The following is a 13,725-nucleotide window of genomic DNA, read 5'->3' on the forward strand; positions in this document are numbered from 1 at the left end:
TGGAGAAGTGTCTGCTGTTTAGGTCCTTCGCCCAGTTTTTAATTTAGGTGGTTTTCTTCCAGGAGTGGAGTTGTGTGAGTTCTTTGTGTATTTTGGAGTTCAAACACTTGTCTGAGGTATTGTTGGCAAATATATTTTCCCATAGAGTTGGTTCTTTTTTCACTTTGCTGATCTTTTCTTAAGCTGTGCAGAAGGTTTTATTTTGATGAAGTCCCATTTACTTATTATTTTGTTAATATCCTTTGCTCTAGGGAACATATCTGTGAAAACATTGCTGTGTGGAATATCTGACATTTTCCTGCCTATATTCTCTAGGACGTTTATGTTATCAGGACCTACATTTAAATATTTTATTCATCTTGAGTTTACTTTTGTGTATGGTATAAGTTAGTGGTTGAGTTTCATTTATTTGCATGTAGTTGTCCAGATCTCCCAACACTATTTTTTACTCCATTTTATGCTTCTACCCCCTTTGTTGAATATTAATTGAAGGTAAAGACTTGGGTTTATTTCTGGGCTCTCTATTCTGTTCCATTGATCTATGTGTATGTTCTTATGTCTGTACCAGACTGTTTGGATTACCGTGTCCTTATAATATAGTTTGATGTCAGGTATGGTGATTCTTCCTACTTTGTTCTTCAGTTCCACTGCTGGGATTATACCCTAAGAATACTGAAACACCAAATCAAGAGAATCCATGCACCCCAATATTCACAGCAGCGCAATTTACAATAGCCAAATGTTGGAAGCGACCTAGGTGCCCACCAGTAAATGAGTGGATCAAAAAACTGTAGCACATTTACATGATGAAATACTACATAGAAGAAAGAACTACTACCCTTCACGACAGTTTGGATGGAACTGGAAAGTATTGTGCTAAATGAAATAAGCCAGGCAGTGAACAAGAACCTAGTGGAACCTAGTGGAACCTTTAAGTGGAACCTAGTCAACAAAACAACAAGCAAGCAAAATATAACCAGAAATGTTGAAATAAAGAACAAACTGGCAGTAACCAGAGGGGAGGACAGAGGGAGATAAGGGGGAAAGGAGGGAAAGTGTCATCAAGGAACATGTGTAAAGGACCCATGGACAAAGCCATGGAACATGTGTAAAGGACCCATGGGGGAAGTGAGGGTAGGAAAATGAAAACAACTGTATTCCAACACCAGTAAAAAATAATATTCTATATGGCATCATTCATGAGGGAACTATGTGATTTTAAGACACATAATGTTGGAGACAAGGAAAAACTTTGGGTCTTAAATCATGGTAATCAAAAAGAGATCTGCATCACTTTTATAGGCACATGTCCTTGACCAAATGAGTCTAAACTTCAACTAGAAAGGGAAAAAAAAAACATTAATTAGTTCACTGATGTCAATTAACTAATTTATATCATTGGCTTTTTAGAGTATCAGAACATACATAAAATCACCAAAACTTGTGAGCTGAAAGCAATGAGTTTACACTACATTATCTGTATGGTGAGGGATACATTAGATCTTGGAGGAAAAAAAAAGAAAGGGTTCCCTCCTTGTCTCTTTTAGGGGGTCTTAATCATTCCCTCCTCTGTTAACCCATAGAATCACTCTACATTTACAATCATTTGTTTCTTTTGTTTGTTTCCCTAAAATGGGAGTAATATTTTTTCTTTCCCACAATTCCCACCCAGCACAAATCCTGGCACCTAGGTGTTCAATAATGTTCACGAGTGCATTTGGATTCTTACAGGCAATTATCTCCAGGAGTCAACTAGAAAAGAAACTAAAATAATACTGACGAGAAACTGAAATTCACGAAACAATGAAAAAAAACACATGAAGGATACATGATCAAGAAAGTCAGTCTTTCAAACACAGAAGCGGGAACAGCAGAAGTTGTAACTACAAAATGGGTAACTTTGCATGGATCTGCATATTTGATACTAGTTTTAAAGTGTCCCTGCTCAAACATTGTAAGATTGCATTCCTTCTACCAGACATAACATTCCATTTATTCAAGATGCAGTCCCCTTTGAGTTTCACCACATGCCATCAATCAAAGCAAAAATGGAAATCAAGTTTTCTTCTCAAGGGTTATTCCCAAATGTATTCTTCCTTAATTTGAATATTCTGTGAATGTGGTCTGCGACTGCTGGTGATGAGGTAAAATGGAGACATTCTTTTTAAATTAAGAGAATTTTTAACACTTTGCAATGTAGATAAAAATGCACATGGACAATAGTACATAAACCACAAAGTACAACATAACTTAGTCCAATTTGGTGTAATTATTGTTGCTTATTCATAAATATTCAGAACTGTCTTATCTTGTGAAAACATTCAGCTGCCAGTCTTTTCACTGAAAAGCTCAAATACTTAAAACTTACAATTAAATAAAGACTTGGATGAAAAATCACGTATGCTATAAATATCCCCCATTCCTTGTGAAGTTTGATAGTCTGATGAAATAAAAATTTCTAGAGCACAAAAGTAACTGAAAAGTCCCTGTGACCTGAATCCTTTTAACTTGCTGAATAACTGAAACTGAGATCTAATGCCTTTCCTGCCACATGTACTGTATTTTTTAAGGGTTTCTAATTTAGTTTTTAGTTTTAATTTGAAACCTACAGAGAGGTAGAAAAGATAATGTAACTACCATCTCACTCTATGACATTCTAGAGTCATAGTAGCTTCAGGTTAATATTCATTTTAATTCAGATTCATTTTCAGATTAATACAATAATTGATTAATATCTACATTAACATTATTAATAAAAGGACAAATATTGCAAAACAAGTTCAAGTTCCATTTGTGTCCCTCCTCAATCTCTTTCTGGTCTTTCCCTACTAAGAGCTAGCAAAGATTCCGAATTACCATATTTTGCCATGTATAATGAGCATCCACATTTTTAACCCAAACTTTCAGGAGAGAAACATCAGTTTGGTTGCCTCTCATGCTCCCCCTACTGGAGACCTGGCCGCATCTCGGGCATGTGCCGCAGGCCAGTACCCTATCCACTGAGCCACACCAGCCAGGACTACAAGTTGTGTTTTTCAAATTAGCATATAACCTTGGCTAATGTAATTATGATGTGCCTTGGTGTGTTCCTTCTTGGGTCCAACTTCTTTGGCACTCTCTGAGCTTCCTGGATTTCCTGGAAGTCTATTTCCTTTGCCAGACTGGGGAAGTTCTCTTTTATTATTTGTTCAAATACGTTTTCCACCCGTGGCTGTTTCTTTCCCCCTTCTGGTACCCCTATAATCCGGATGTTGGAACGTTTAATTACATTAGCCAAGACCAAAATGAAGGAGAGAATCCTAGAAGCATCAAGGGATAAGGGGACAGTCACCTACAAAGGAGCACCCATCAGACTATCAGCGGATTTCTCAAAAGAGACCTTACAGGCAAGAAGGGGCTGGAAAGAAGTATTCCAAGTCATGAAATCCAAAGACCTACAGCCAAGATTGCTTTATCCAGCAAAACTTTCATTTAGAATGGAAGGACAGATAAAGTGCTTCTCAGATAAGGTCAAGTTCAAGGAGTTCATCACCACCAAGCCCTTATTATATGAAATGCTAAAGGGACTTATATAAGAAACAGAAGATGAAAAATATGAACAGTGAAAGGACAGCAAACACACAGTTATTAACAACCACACCTAAAACAAAAGCAAACCAAGAGGACAGCTAGATCAGGAGTGGAACCATAGAAATGAAGAACACATGCAGGGTTAGAAACAGGGGAGTGGGAGGAGGAGAAGGGGGGAGAAGGTACAGAAAATAGCATAGACAGTAGGTAGAAAATAGATAGGGGGGAGGGCGAGAATAGTGGGGGAAATTTAGAATCTAAAGAACTTGAGACACGTGGTTATAAACTAAGGGGGGGAGAATGGTGGGGAAGGGAGTGTGCTGGTGGAGGGGAATGAAGGGGGAGGAATAGAACGACTGTAATGGTATAATCAATAAAATATATTTAAAAAAACAAATTAGCATATAACCTACTAGTTTCAGGTATACAATATAATGATTCAACATTTGTATCTACAGTATTGTGAAATGATTGCCACAATAAGTTCAGTTAATATCCATCACCAAATATAGTTACAATTATTCTTCTTGTGATGAGAACTTTTCAGATCTAATATCAGCAACTTGCAAATTTACAATACAGCACAATGAACTATAATCACAATGCTGTACATTACATTCCTAGAATTTATTTTCTAACTGGAAATTGGTACCCTTTGATGACCTTTACCCATTCTAAGGAGAAAAATGAGAATTAGAGTATTCTATCATAAATAATATCTATAGAACCCTTTGGTGGATTTAATTCATAATATGTAGCAGAGTAATCTTTAAGAATTATATTTAATATTTAGACATTAATTTTTATTTAGGCCATCAGTCTTGAAAGAAAAAAGACTTATTTTAGAATTCTTTATGTTTATATTTGGATGTATATGAAGCAGAATGTCAACTCTACTCTTTTAAAACCCACAAGCAGGAAATAATCTATGACATACACAATAGCTATGATAATTCTTTTTGATTCACACCTAATGAAGAATATAACAGGAGTATAAATAGAAACTGTCAAAGAATAACTACATATTCCTTTTCCTCATTAACCAAGTGAATAAAATACTGATACACACTTATTTTCACTAATCAAACTATGTCAAGCGTATCAAATTTTTATACGCTGTAGTTCAAACTACAGAACTTTAGAAGATGACTTTCAGAAGACAATCCTCACAATTTTTAGCTTTTAGAAGTTAAGAATTTAAACAAACAAACAAAATATTGTGGAAATTATTGATACGTATTCTAGGCTGGAGAAAGAAGAGGTAAGGCAAAGCATTTTTTTTAAATCTTCTGACACTCTAAATCCTATGTATACAGTTCTGAGAAAAAATGTGTTGGTTTGTGTCTATACATCATTCAGGAATGGTGACATTTAGCTTTTCCTAAAATTTTCTTTTTAACCATCAGCCATTTGATTTTGGGCCAAATGATAAGTGGTACAATATATATATATAAATAATATTTTACTAGTATTGCCAAATTACTCTTCTAAGTGGCTCTAACAATGTATATACACCAAAGGGTACAAGAGATAAGAGATAGAAGTGTTTCAAGCTATTCAGATTGTTGTCAACACTTGGTATTGTATAGCTTTTTCAATTTTTACCAGTTTTGTGAATGTACAATAGCACATTACTTGGGGTTTACCCTTCATTTCTTAATTTCTATTAAGCATTTGTTTCTTTTGTATATTGGCCCCAGGAGTATCCTCTACTGTGAAATTTTCTTTTATCCATATTTTCTCTCAGAACTTTTTTCTTATTCACTGGTTGAATTTTTTCATAGTGTATGTTTTCATATATATGAAAAAACATACATATATAGATATTAGATATATAGAAATATATAATATATTATATATATTAAACATGTAAACATATATATGTGTATATATATAATACCTCCTAAAATGCCTTATCTTTTTACTTTTTGTGATATGTTTGTTATAGAGAAATTAACAAATATATTTAATGACTGGGGCTTGGTCAGGAAAACAGGAGCTCCTAGATATTCTGAGTTGCTAAATCAACATAAAAAAATTAGAGGGAAAATATGACATGTGGAGGGAGTGACGGTCAGAAGACCACTGCTGGCTTCCAGGAAATCCAGTTCCGGAAGCTGCTGCCACACACGTCCACCTGCCAGCTACACACTGCTGCCTGAAGGTGCGGGAGGGAAATAGCGCTTCTCCACTGTCCCACCTTCCAGTCTCACAGGGCTGCCTGCGTGGTAGATTCTAAACAGAGATCTTCACTGGCAAGAATACAGGAAACGCAGTTGTCGGGTTTCAACCTCTGCCCTTCAGGACGTGCTGAGGTGGGCAGGATGCTCCTGAATGTGGAGGGGTTTCTGCTTGTATATTTATTTGTTTTAGAAATCTTTCTCCAACATAGCTATTTCAGGTGACATTTTTCTAAACATTTTAAAGTTTTGATACTCCTTTATGTTCTCAGCTGCCAGAAATTAAATTGTAGGTAAAGTGTAAATTTGTACGAGTGTGAAACTTAAGTTCAATAAAACTTACAAAAGCTTTTGGGATGTGAAGGCTGTGAAAATGGTAATGACTCTTGTCATTCAAGTTCAGTTATATCCATATTGTCCATGTAAATAGATAATCAAGAAATATTTATTTAACATTATAGTTAGAATACTTTTTGCTACATAATGTATCATTAATTGATATTTCCTTTGTTATTTGGTTAATTTACGATTTAAAGAATAAAGGGAATGCCAAAAATATTTGTTCTAAGTGGCTGTATTTGTTTATAGGCTATTTATGGATACATGGTGTGATTCTATTGCTCCCTTGTAATTTAATTATTTTTTACTTGCCTTTGCATTAAATGCATTATATACTAAGAAAGAAGTTAGAGTTAATTGGTCATTTGATTAATTGTCATGGTTAACATTGCTAATAAGATACTGGTAGTTAAAGGGTTTATTTTTAAATTTCATCTTTATTGTATTCCTTTACATTACCTTTTAGTCCCATTTACCCCTCTCCCCCTAGCAATTACCTTCTTACCTATTTATAAGGCTAGCACATGAGAAAAGGCATCACACATTAGATAATGCCCATCTTTAATTTGAATGTAAAAATTAAAATGTCCCTGTTCTGTGTGGCTTATTAATCTTTTCAAGCAAACAAACAAACAAACAAAAAACCTGGAATCCTAAAAGAGTCCAAATATATCTGAACTTTTCCCTTTGCAGTAACACATATCTCGGTTAGGCTTTTTAGTGAGTTAAATGTACAGAAGTGATAATAAGGGGACATCTGAACCCAGAGGTACTGCCTAATGGCCATTCTGGACATTGACCAGATCAGCTTTAGGGAAGACTTTGCTAGGATCCATCAAACAGAAACAGTTTAGCTCTGCAATGGATAGTTTAAAATACCCAGTTCCTTCCTACTGAAAGTGGAGTAACTACAAATAAAGAGCTAAGGGAATCTACAATGAAGAAACAGAGTATAAAAACGCGATAAACACCCTAAAACAGACTAGGAGTAAGTCACTACCCCTACAGACCACTTACCAATAAGAAAATTGTTCAGGCTCTTGGGCATAAAACAACAAAACTATCTTTAGGAAGAATTGCATTAACATTTATTATTGTTGGATAATAAAAGTATTCATTCATGGAATTTTAAAACTAAAACATCTCCAACAGGTTGGGAGTAACAGAGTGTAGTAACTAAGAGCATGGATTCTGGAGGCGGAACTCCTCTGTTCGGTTTCCATATCTGCGTTATCAGCTATGTGACCGTGGGCTTTGTTTTTCCTCTTCTTCTCATGGGACACAACAGGACCTCACTCACAGGTTCAGGTCTTGTATCTAGCAAGTGGCAGACAAATGCAAGCTATTGTTTGAAACTCTTATATTTAAAATGATAATGTTAAAAAGTCTCTGTGTGCCTTTTAAAGAAAGCCCAAGCCCCCTACTTCAGCCCACCTCTCTCCTGCCTAGCTTCCACTGTGTCCTGTTCTTCTTTCTCGTCCAGCTCCAGGTAAACCACTCAGTCTCAAGCCTTGCTCAGGCCTCTGCACCTAGTATCTGCCTAGAGCCCTCTACCCTCAGACCTGTATGTGTTGCCCCCTTTTATAACCCGAGGACCAATCCAGGTTACAGTAGCCCCATCTCCTTCACTGGACCCATCCCACTGTCCAGATATAATTCTAAATGCAGCTCTCTTATATTTTGTTCATGCCTTTGTTTTCTGTCTTGTCACAATAAAAGAGTTGGCTCCACATGGGCATATACTTTGTCTTGTTCACCATTTTCTTTATCCCTAGACCATAAAACATTTCAGTGGGGAAAGAGAAAATTTAAACCTATGACCAAATTAATAAATGATTTCAACAATAAATAAGTTAATTCTGGTTGAGGAAAGAAAGGGAAGATAAGACAAGTCACCAAATAAAAAATGAAATTTTTTTTTACAATGTAGCCTTTAAAGAGAGACATACAGTAAAGGAGACTAGGTTTAGAAATATATTCTTGAAATGTGCATTGAGAGGCTGAGGGAGTCTGGTCAGAGTAGCTCACTAGGATTTCCCAAGTTCAATTATGTAGAGAGTTATCCAGAGCAGAGTGGTGTTTTAGCAAGATTCTCTGTTGAGACCTTAATGTCTGATCTGTTCTTCCAGCCTGAGAAAAAGGAATGGTAATTTTCCCTACTTCACTCCCCTACACCCTCTAGGAAAGATAGCTACATCTTCCTCGCTCAGAGGGAAATTAACCACTAATTTGTGTTACACAAAACACCTAGAAATGTGCTTCATCTAGATCTTTATTGGGGGTGAGTTTCAGATTTCTCAAGGGCAGGAGTAATTGCTGCCATTATTTTGAGGAGAATGGAAGAGTGATCTGACTCAAGGAAGTAATTACTGCTGCGAGGCCGGAGGGATGCAGAGCAGTGGGATCCCCTGCCCGGTGCCGTCAAGGTCTGGCCAAGTGCAGCCGAGATTTTATATTCACGCAGTGTTAGCCATCCGCACTTCAACTGTGTAATCAAACTAGGATTGACTGAGAAACTTATTAGGGAGAAAAAGAATATCTCCACAAAAGCCTAACTAAGATTATTCTTGACAATTCTAAAGGATAAAGACAGAAGAAATTTAATTTGCTTTATAACACAAAGGAATAGGACATCCCCCACCCCCACCCCCAGTGTGATGGAGCATTTTTATACCAGGTCTGTATATAATTTATCTATTGTTAGAGGAAAGTGAGAGAAGTTCACTGTCTTCTTACTGTAGTAAAGCTAATATTAATAATGGGTAAACCAAATGCTTTTCTTTTCTAAACAGCCAAGATTCTCTGGGCTTCCAGGACACCAATGACCATGGAAGCAGATTATAATACAACATCTTTGAACATACTTTTTTGGAATGTCTGTTACAGCTGTACCCTAATAGTAGACACTCTAAGTTGTCTTTTTAATATCTCTTCTTTGCTTCTTTCACAATAACAAACTCCTGGTTTTGTCTCCAACAGAAATAGATTCACATCAGGCAGTATATCATGATGGTCTAATAGTAAACCATTTAGTCAGCCAAACACTTCATTCTCTGGTGTGCTGTGCTGGAAAATGTAGGCAGAGCTACCTGCCCAGTTGTAGATAAAGAGAGATTAGAGAATGTGTGACAGATGATTGTCATCCCGTCCCCTCTTTCTTCCTGCCCTGAGTGTATCCCTCTGTGACCATGTCACAACAAGCATGACGACAGACAGAAAACACTGGGGAAGCCGCAGCAGCAAGACAGGGACGGGGCCCTTATTGACTAGATTGAACAGCTGAATCAAAACCTATGCACTATCTTTGTTGTCCCCTGTCTTATATTAAACATAGAAATAAACCACGGTTGTTTAAGCCATGGTTAGGTTTTTCATTAGATTTTTCATTACTTAAAGCCAAAGGCAGCCTCTCCACCAGCATTTCCTCTAGTCCATGTTGCTATTCGTAATTAACAAACAGACCAATGAGACAACTGAAATAAAACAAAGCTTAATGGCCTGTTCTAAAGAATTTCTTCATTTTTAACTCAGTCACATGAGATTCTGTCTACCCAAAATTGAAAATAACCACAAACAGCAAGTGTCATTAATTCAAGAAAACAGATAGTATTAAAGACACACATTAACTAGTGAGTCGTTAGACAAGGTTGGTCATGAAAGGCTTCTTTATACTAAGACTAAATCATGAGAATCTATGGAAGTAGGATTAATCTGAATTGGATTGTATGCCTTGAATGTACTTAATGTGTCCTTTCTAACCTCTGTGCCTTTCTTCATTCTATTCTCTTTGCCTTGAGTACTTCCCATTTCTTTCTGTGACCGACCAACCCTACCTTTAATACTGTCCAATTCATGGGCCTATACCTGACCTGCCTCGCCCTGAAGTTCTCTCTGCTCTCTCAGATTCTCTTCATGGCAGGGGTGGATTTGATTTAGGAATAACTGGACACAGGAATTCAAACACAAATACGTGCTCTTTTTCATTTTTCCTACAAGTGAACACCTTAGCAAATTCTCTCATGTTAGGAAATTCCTTATTGCTTCTAAGAGTCTTATGAATATTTGAACTATGTGGCCTAGTAGAAACTTCTGTAACACAAAGGCATTTTATAAACTCAGTATTACTATCACATGTTAATTTATTAAGAATATGGGAAAAGATGCAATTGAACTAAAATAACTAAAAATATTATGAAGGGAAAAAATCCAAAAAGCTATGCACAATATGTTTGAAAAAATAGAGCCATTATAGAGTGTGATAACTACTATATGAGTTGTAGACATAAACACACATTTATAGATGCACATCTGCCCTTTTAAAAATAATTGCCTTATACTCTTTTCTGAAAATCTTTTTTAAAAAAATTTTATTTTATTTTATTTATTTATCTTTAGAGAGGAAGGGAAGGAGAGAAGGAGAGAAATATCAATGTATGGTTGCCTCTCATGAGTTCCCTCTGGGAACTGGCCTGCAACCCAGGCATGTGCCCTGACTGGGAATCGAACCACGATTGTGTGCTTTGCAGGGCCGAGCTCAATCCACTGAGTTACACCAGCCAGGGCTCTCTTCTGAAAATCTTTAGCTTCCCATCTTCATAAATACATGCATTCTATAATGACCAACTAGAGTCATTCAAAAGGAAGGGTGACTTCAAATATCTGCTTTTTTAAAGATTCTTTCTCTTTTTTTTGACGCCCAATAGCTCAGGCCAATGACAAGAAAGTCAATGGTTTTCCTCATTCCAGACACCCAACCACCCCATACAGTTTAAAAATCCAGGTATGTCACCCCAATAAATTCAATCAAAGGAAAATTCAGGTATGACCTACAATGTGAAATATCTTTTTACGAATAATCTAAAGTTACACAGAGTTTAAATATCAGAAAAGAAAATCTGGATTTCCTCTATAAAACCCATTAACATTTTAGACATGGATAAATGCAAAATGATGCAGAAAAAAGAAAGACTATTATGTAAACACTGAGCCATGACTTGAAAAATGTCAGCAGCCCTGTTTGAAAACAGAAAAAGGAGAAAAGGAAAACAGATTTAAAAATATTTTCCTTTCTGAAGAGATTACATTAATTATATTTGAACAATAATCCTCAATACCATTAGTTTAGTCTATCACACCATAATATTTGTAAAACAAATTGCCTGCATTTTATTTTTCTTTGAAAGGACTTCATAAGAAATCACATTATACAATAGTTCTCAGGAATTAAAAGTAGGCATTCATCATTCATTTTGTTAATTTATGTTTTCGTGATGTTAATTATGTAACAATTAAAGAACAAGTAGAAGAAGCCTTCAGATAATCAGGGAGCAAGAGTAAGCTCTCAGTATTATGTACTAGGATATTTTAATATAATGAATCATTATACTCTTATCTACTACTCCTCATAACATTAAGAAAGAGTTTTCAGAGATGATCATTTGATTCAGATTTCCTTTAGGATCCCATGTGAATACCTTAAAAGATGTAACCTTTTTAATTCCACAGTTTCTGTGATAGTTCATGCATCTCACTTCTTCAGAAAATTTATAGGGGTCATTAGATTTTTTCCAAGTGTTCTAATACTAAAGATTCTACTTATTTTGCTATATTAAATATATAATATAAACTTTTAAGAACTGACTTTATCTGGTAGATAGCAAATTTATTAAACACATGTAACCACTTCAATTGTACTGTACTTTACTTTTAAGAAGTGTCTTAGTGTAGAAACTTAATAAATATATTATTTGAGTATAATTTATTGGACATGGATGCTATTTTTGTTATATTCTGTTATAAGTATGTTTCTTATATTGTGACATTGATAAAATAAATTCACATGGCAATTAAAATAAGCCACCTGGTTCTCAGTCTTTGAACTGTTACCTGATAACTGTTGAATATTGACTTCAGTATCATAGAATAGGCTTGTATGAAGTTATTTTTAATAAAGCAGTTCAACAACAAACAAAAACGTAGCTATTCTTCATTGTAAAATCACCTAAAACCATCTTTGTCAACTACATTGGTTACACCTGTATTGTGTCTGTTTTGCAATTATAGTGGAAGCTGAAATATTGAATGTCTATCTACCAAAAGTTTAATTGTGTATTTCTTAAATATTCAATGAGAAGAATAGTACCATTTAGAAAATAAACAAATAAGCTCAAAGTCACAGATTACTTAGCTTCTGAACCTTAGTTGTTTCAAATGTAAAACAGCAACAGTGAGGATACTTGTAATTTATTTAATTGTTGTTGGGGTCAAATAAAATTGTATATTTAGAAGGAAGTTCCATACTGCAAATCAATGATCATATGTTGGATTTCACTTCACCTCATGTACTTTAATTATTTAACAAATACTCAGCATTAGTGTTTGATAACTTTATTCTTCCAAAATACTTACTGGTATAGACAAGTTGAAAGCCTTCATCTGTCCCTTCAGAATCAGAATTAAATTCTAGCCAGAGCTGATTTGAAGTACTACTAAGTGTCAGTCCTCTCAGAGATGCACCAGTGAAAGCACCTAATAGATGAGTCGTTTTATCTTTTCCATCATAAATCTGCAAAATATATGTATAATTACAACATAAATGTGCCAATAATAACCAACTCAAAGGATATATTTATATATATCTATGTAAAAGAGAAAATTATTATACTCTTCCTAAATCAGTTTACTGCATGTTTCCAAAGGATAATTATACATGTATATAAATTTTTACAAATATCAGGTTAAGAGTTAAAATGCACACGGGTAATTTTATTACTCCAAGCTCAGTAGAATCTAAGTAATATTCAAACTCATGTTATGTAATTTTGCTCTTATTATAAAAGCAATGACTTTTTACGGCAGACAACTTAAAATTGAGAAGACCTACGGAGAACTTCGTTTCCTAGGTTGGTTGGTTGTTTTTCAAATGCAGCTCTCTCAAGGGGACCGAACACCTGCTTTTCTAGTAACATAAATAATATAAAATGCACTTGCTTATTTTTTCAAGCTCTATGACATACCCGTGTCCTTTCACTTATCTCACTTTTTACATTTTTTACATACCAACCTACAAGAGTACTAATTGCTTTTAGAAACTAATTGAAAAATCAAAAATATACAAAAGCAGAACTGATAAGCTTCCTAGCATCACTCCATCATTCTCCTCATTACACTCCCACTTGCCTTGTTTTCTTTCTTTTTTATTCTTTTTTTTTTTAGGGAAGAGCCTGAATGCAGGCTAGCACAAATTATGCAGTCTAGTTTCCCACATTTGGGGAAATGGCAGGGGTCAGCACATCTGGAGTGCAATGGATACGCCTTGCCATGGGAAGGCCACCTTCATGATCATGGTGTCTCCCCTGCCAGGTAAACATAGCTTTTCTTTCACCCATGCATTCTGGACACCTCCTCAGGTCAGTAGACAGAGAGTCTTCCTTTTCAACACTGTGTAATATTTCATACAGTGACACTAACACAACTTGCTGTATCATTTCCATATTAGTAAGTTCAAGCTTTTTGCCAGTAAAAGTAATGTCAAAATAAGTGGATTTTACATACAAACTCATTTCTTGGTGCTTATATTTCAATAAGATGGTTTTCAAAACATGGGATTTCTGGGCTAGATTATTCATGTATTGCC

At 35.4% G+C, this 13,725-nt stretch overlaps 1 protein-coding gene and 1 pseudogene across 3 annotated transcripts in view; both read right to left on the bottom strand.

The window, feature by feature from the left end:
- CSMD3 (CUB and Sushi multiple domains 3) overlaps positions 1–13,725 on the bottom strand; it is a 935,029-nt gene that overhangs the window by 284,120 nt on the left and 637,184 nt on the right. For all 3 annotated transcript variants that reach the window (XM_037048422.1, XM_037048421.1, XM_037048420.1), the window contains one exon: positions 12,498–12,654. In XM_037048422.1, the coding sequence (XP_036904317.1) occupies positions 12,498–12,654 (157 nt within the window). The remainder of the gene's footprint in view (positions 1–12,497; positions 12,655–13,725) is intronic.
- Positions 13,307–13,459, bottom strand: LOC118989040 (uncharacterized; annotated as a pseudogene).

Source organism: Sturnira hondurensis, unplaced genomic scaffold (assembly GCF_014824575.4).
Source record: "Sturnira hondurensis isolate 20B ecotype Veracruz unplaced genomic scaffold, ASM1482457v3 Scaffold0006413, whole genome shotgun sequence".
NCBI classification, from domain to species: domain Eukaryota; kingdom Metazoa; phylum Chordata; class Mammalia; order Chiroptera; family Phyllostomidae; genus Sturnira; species Sturnira hondurensis.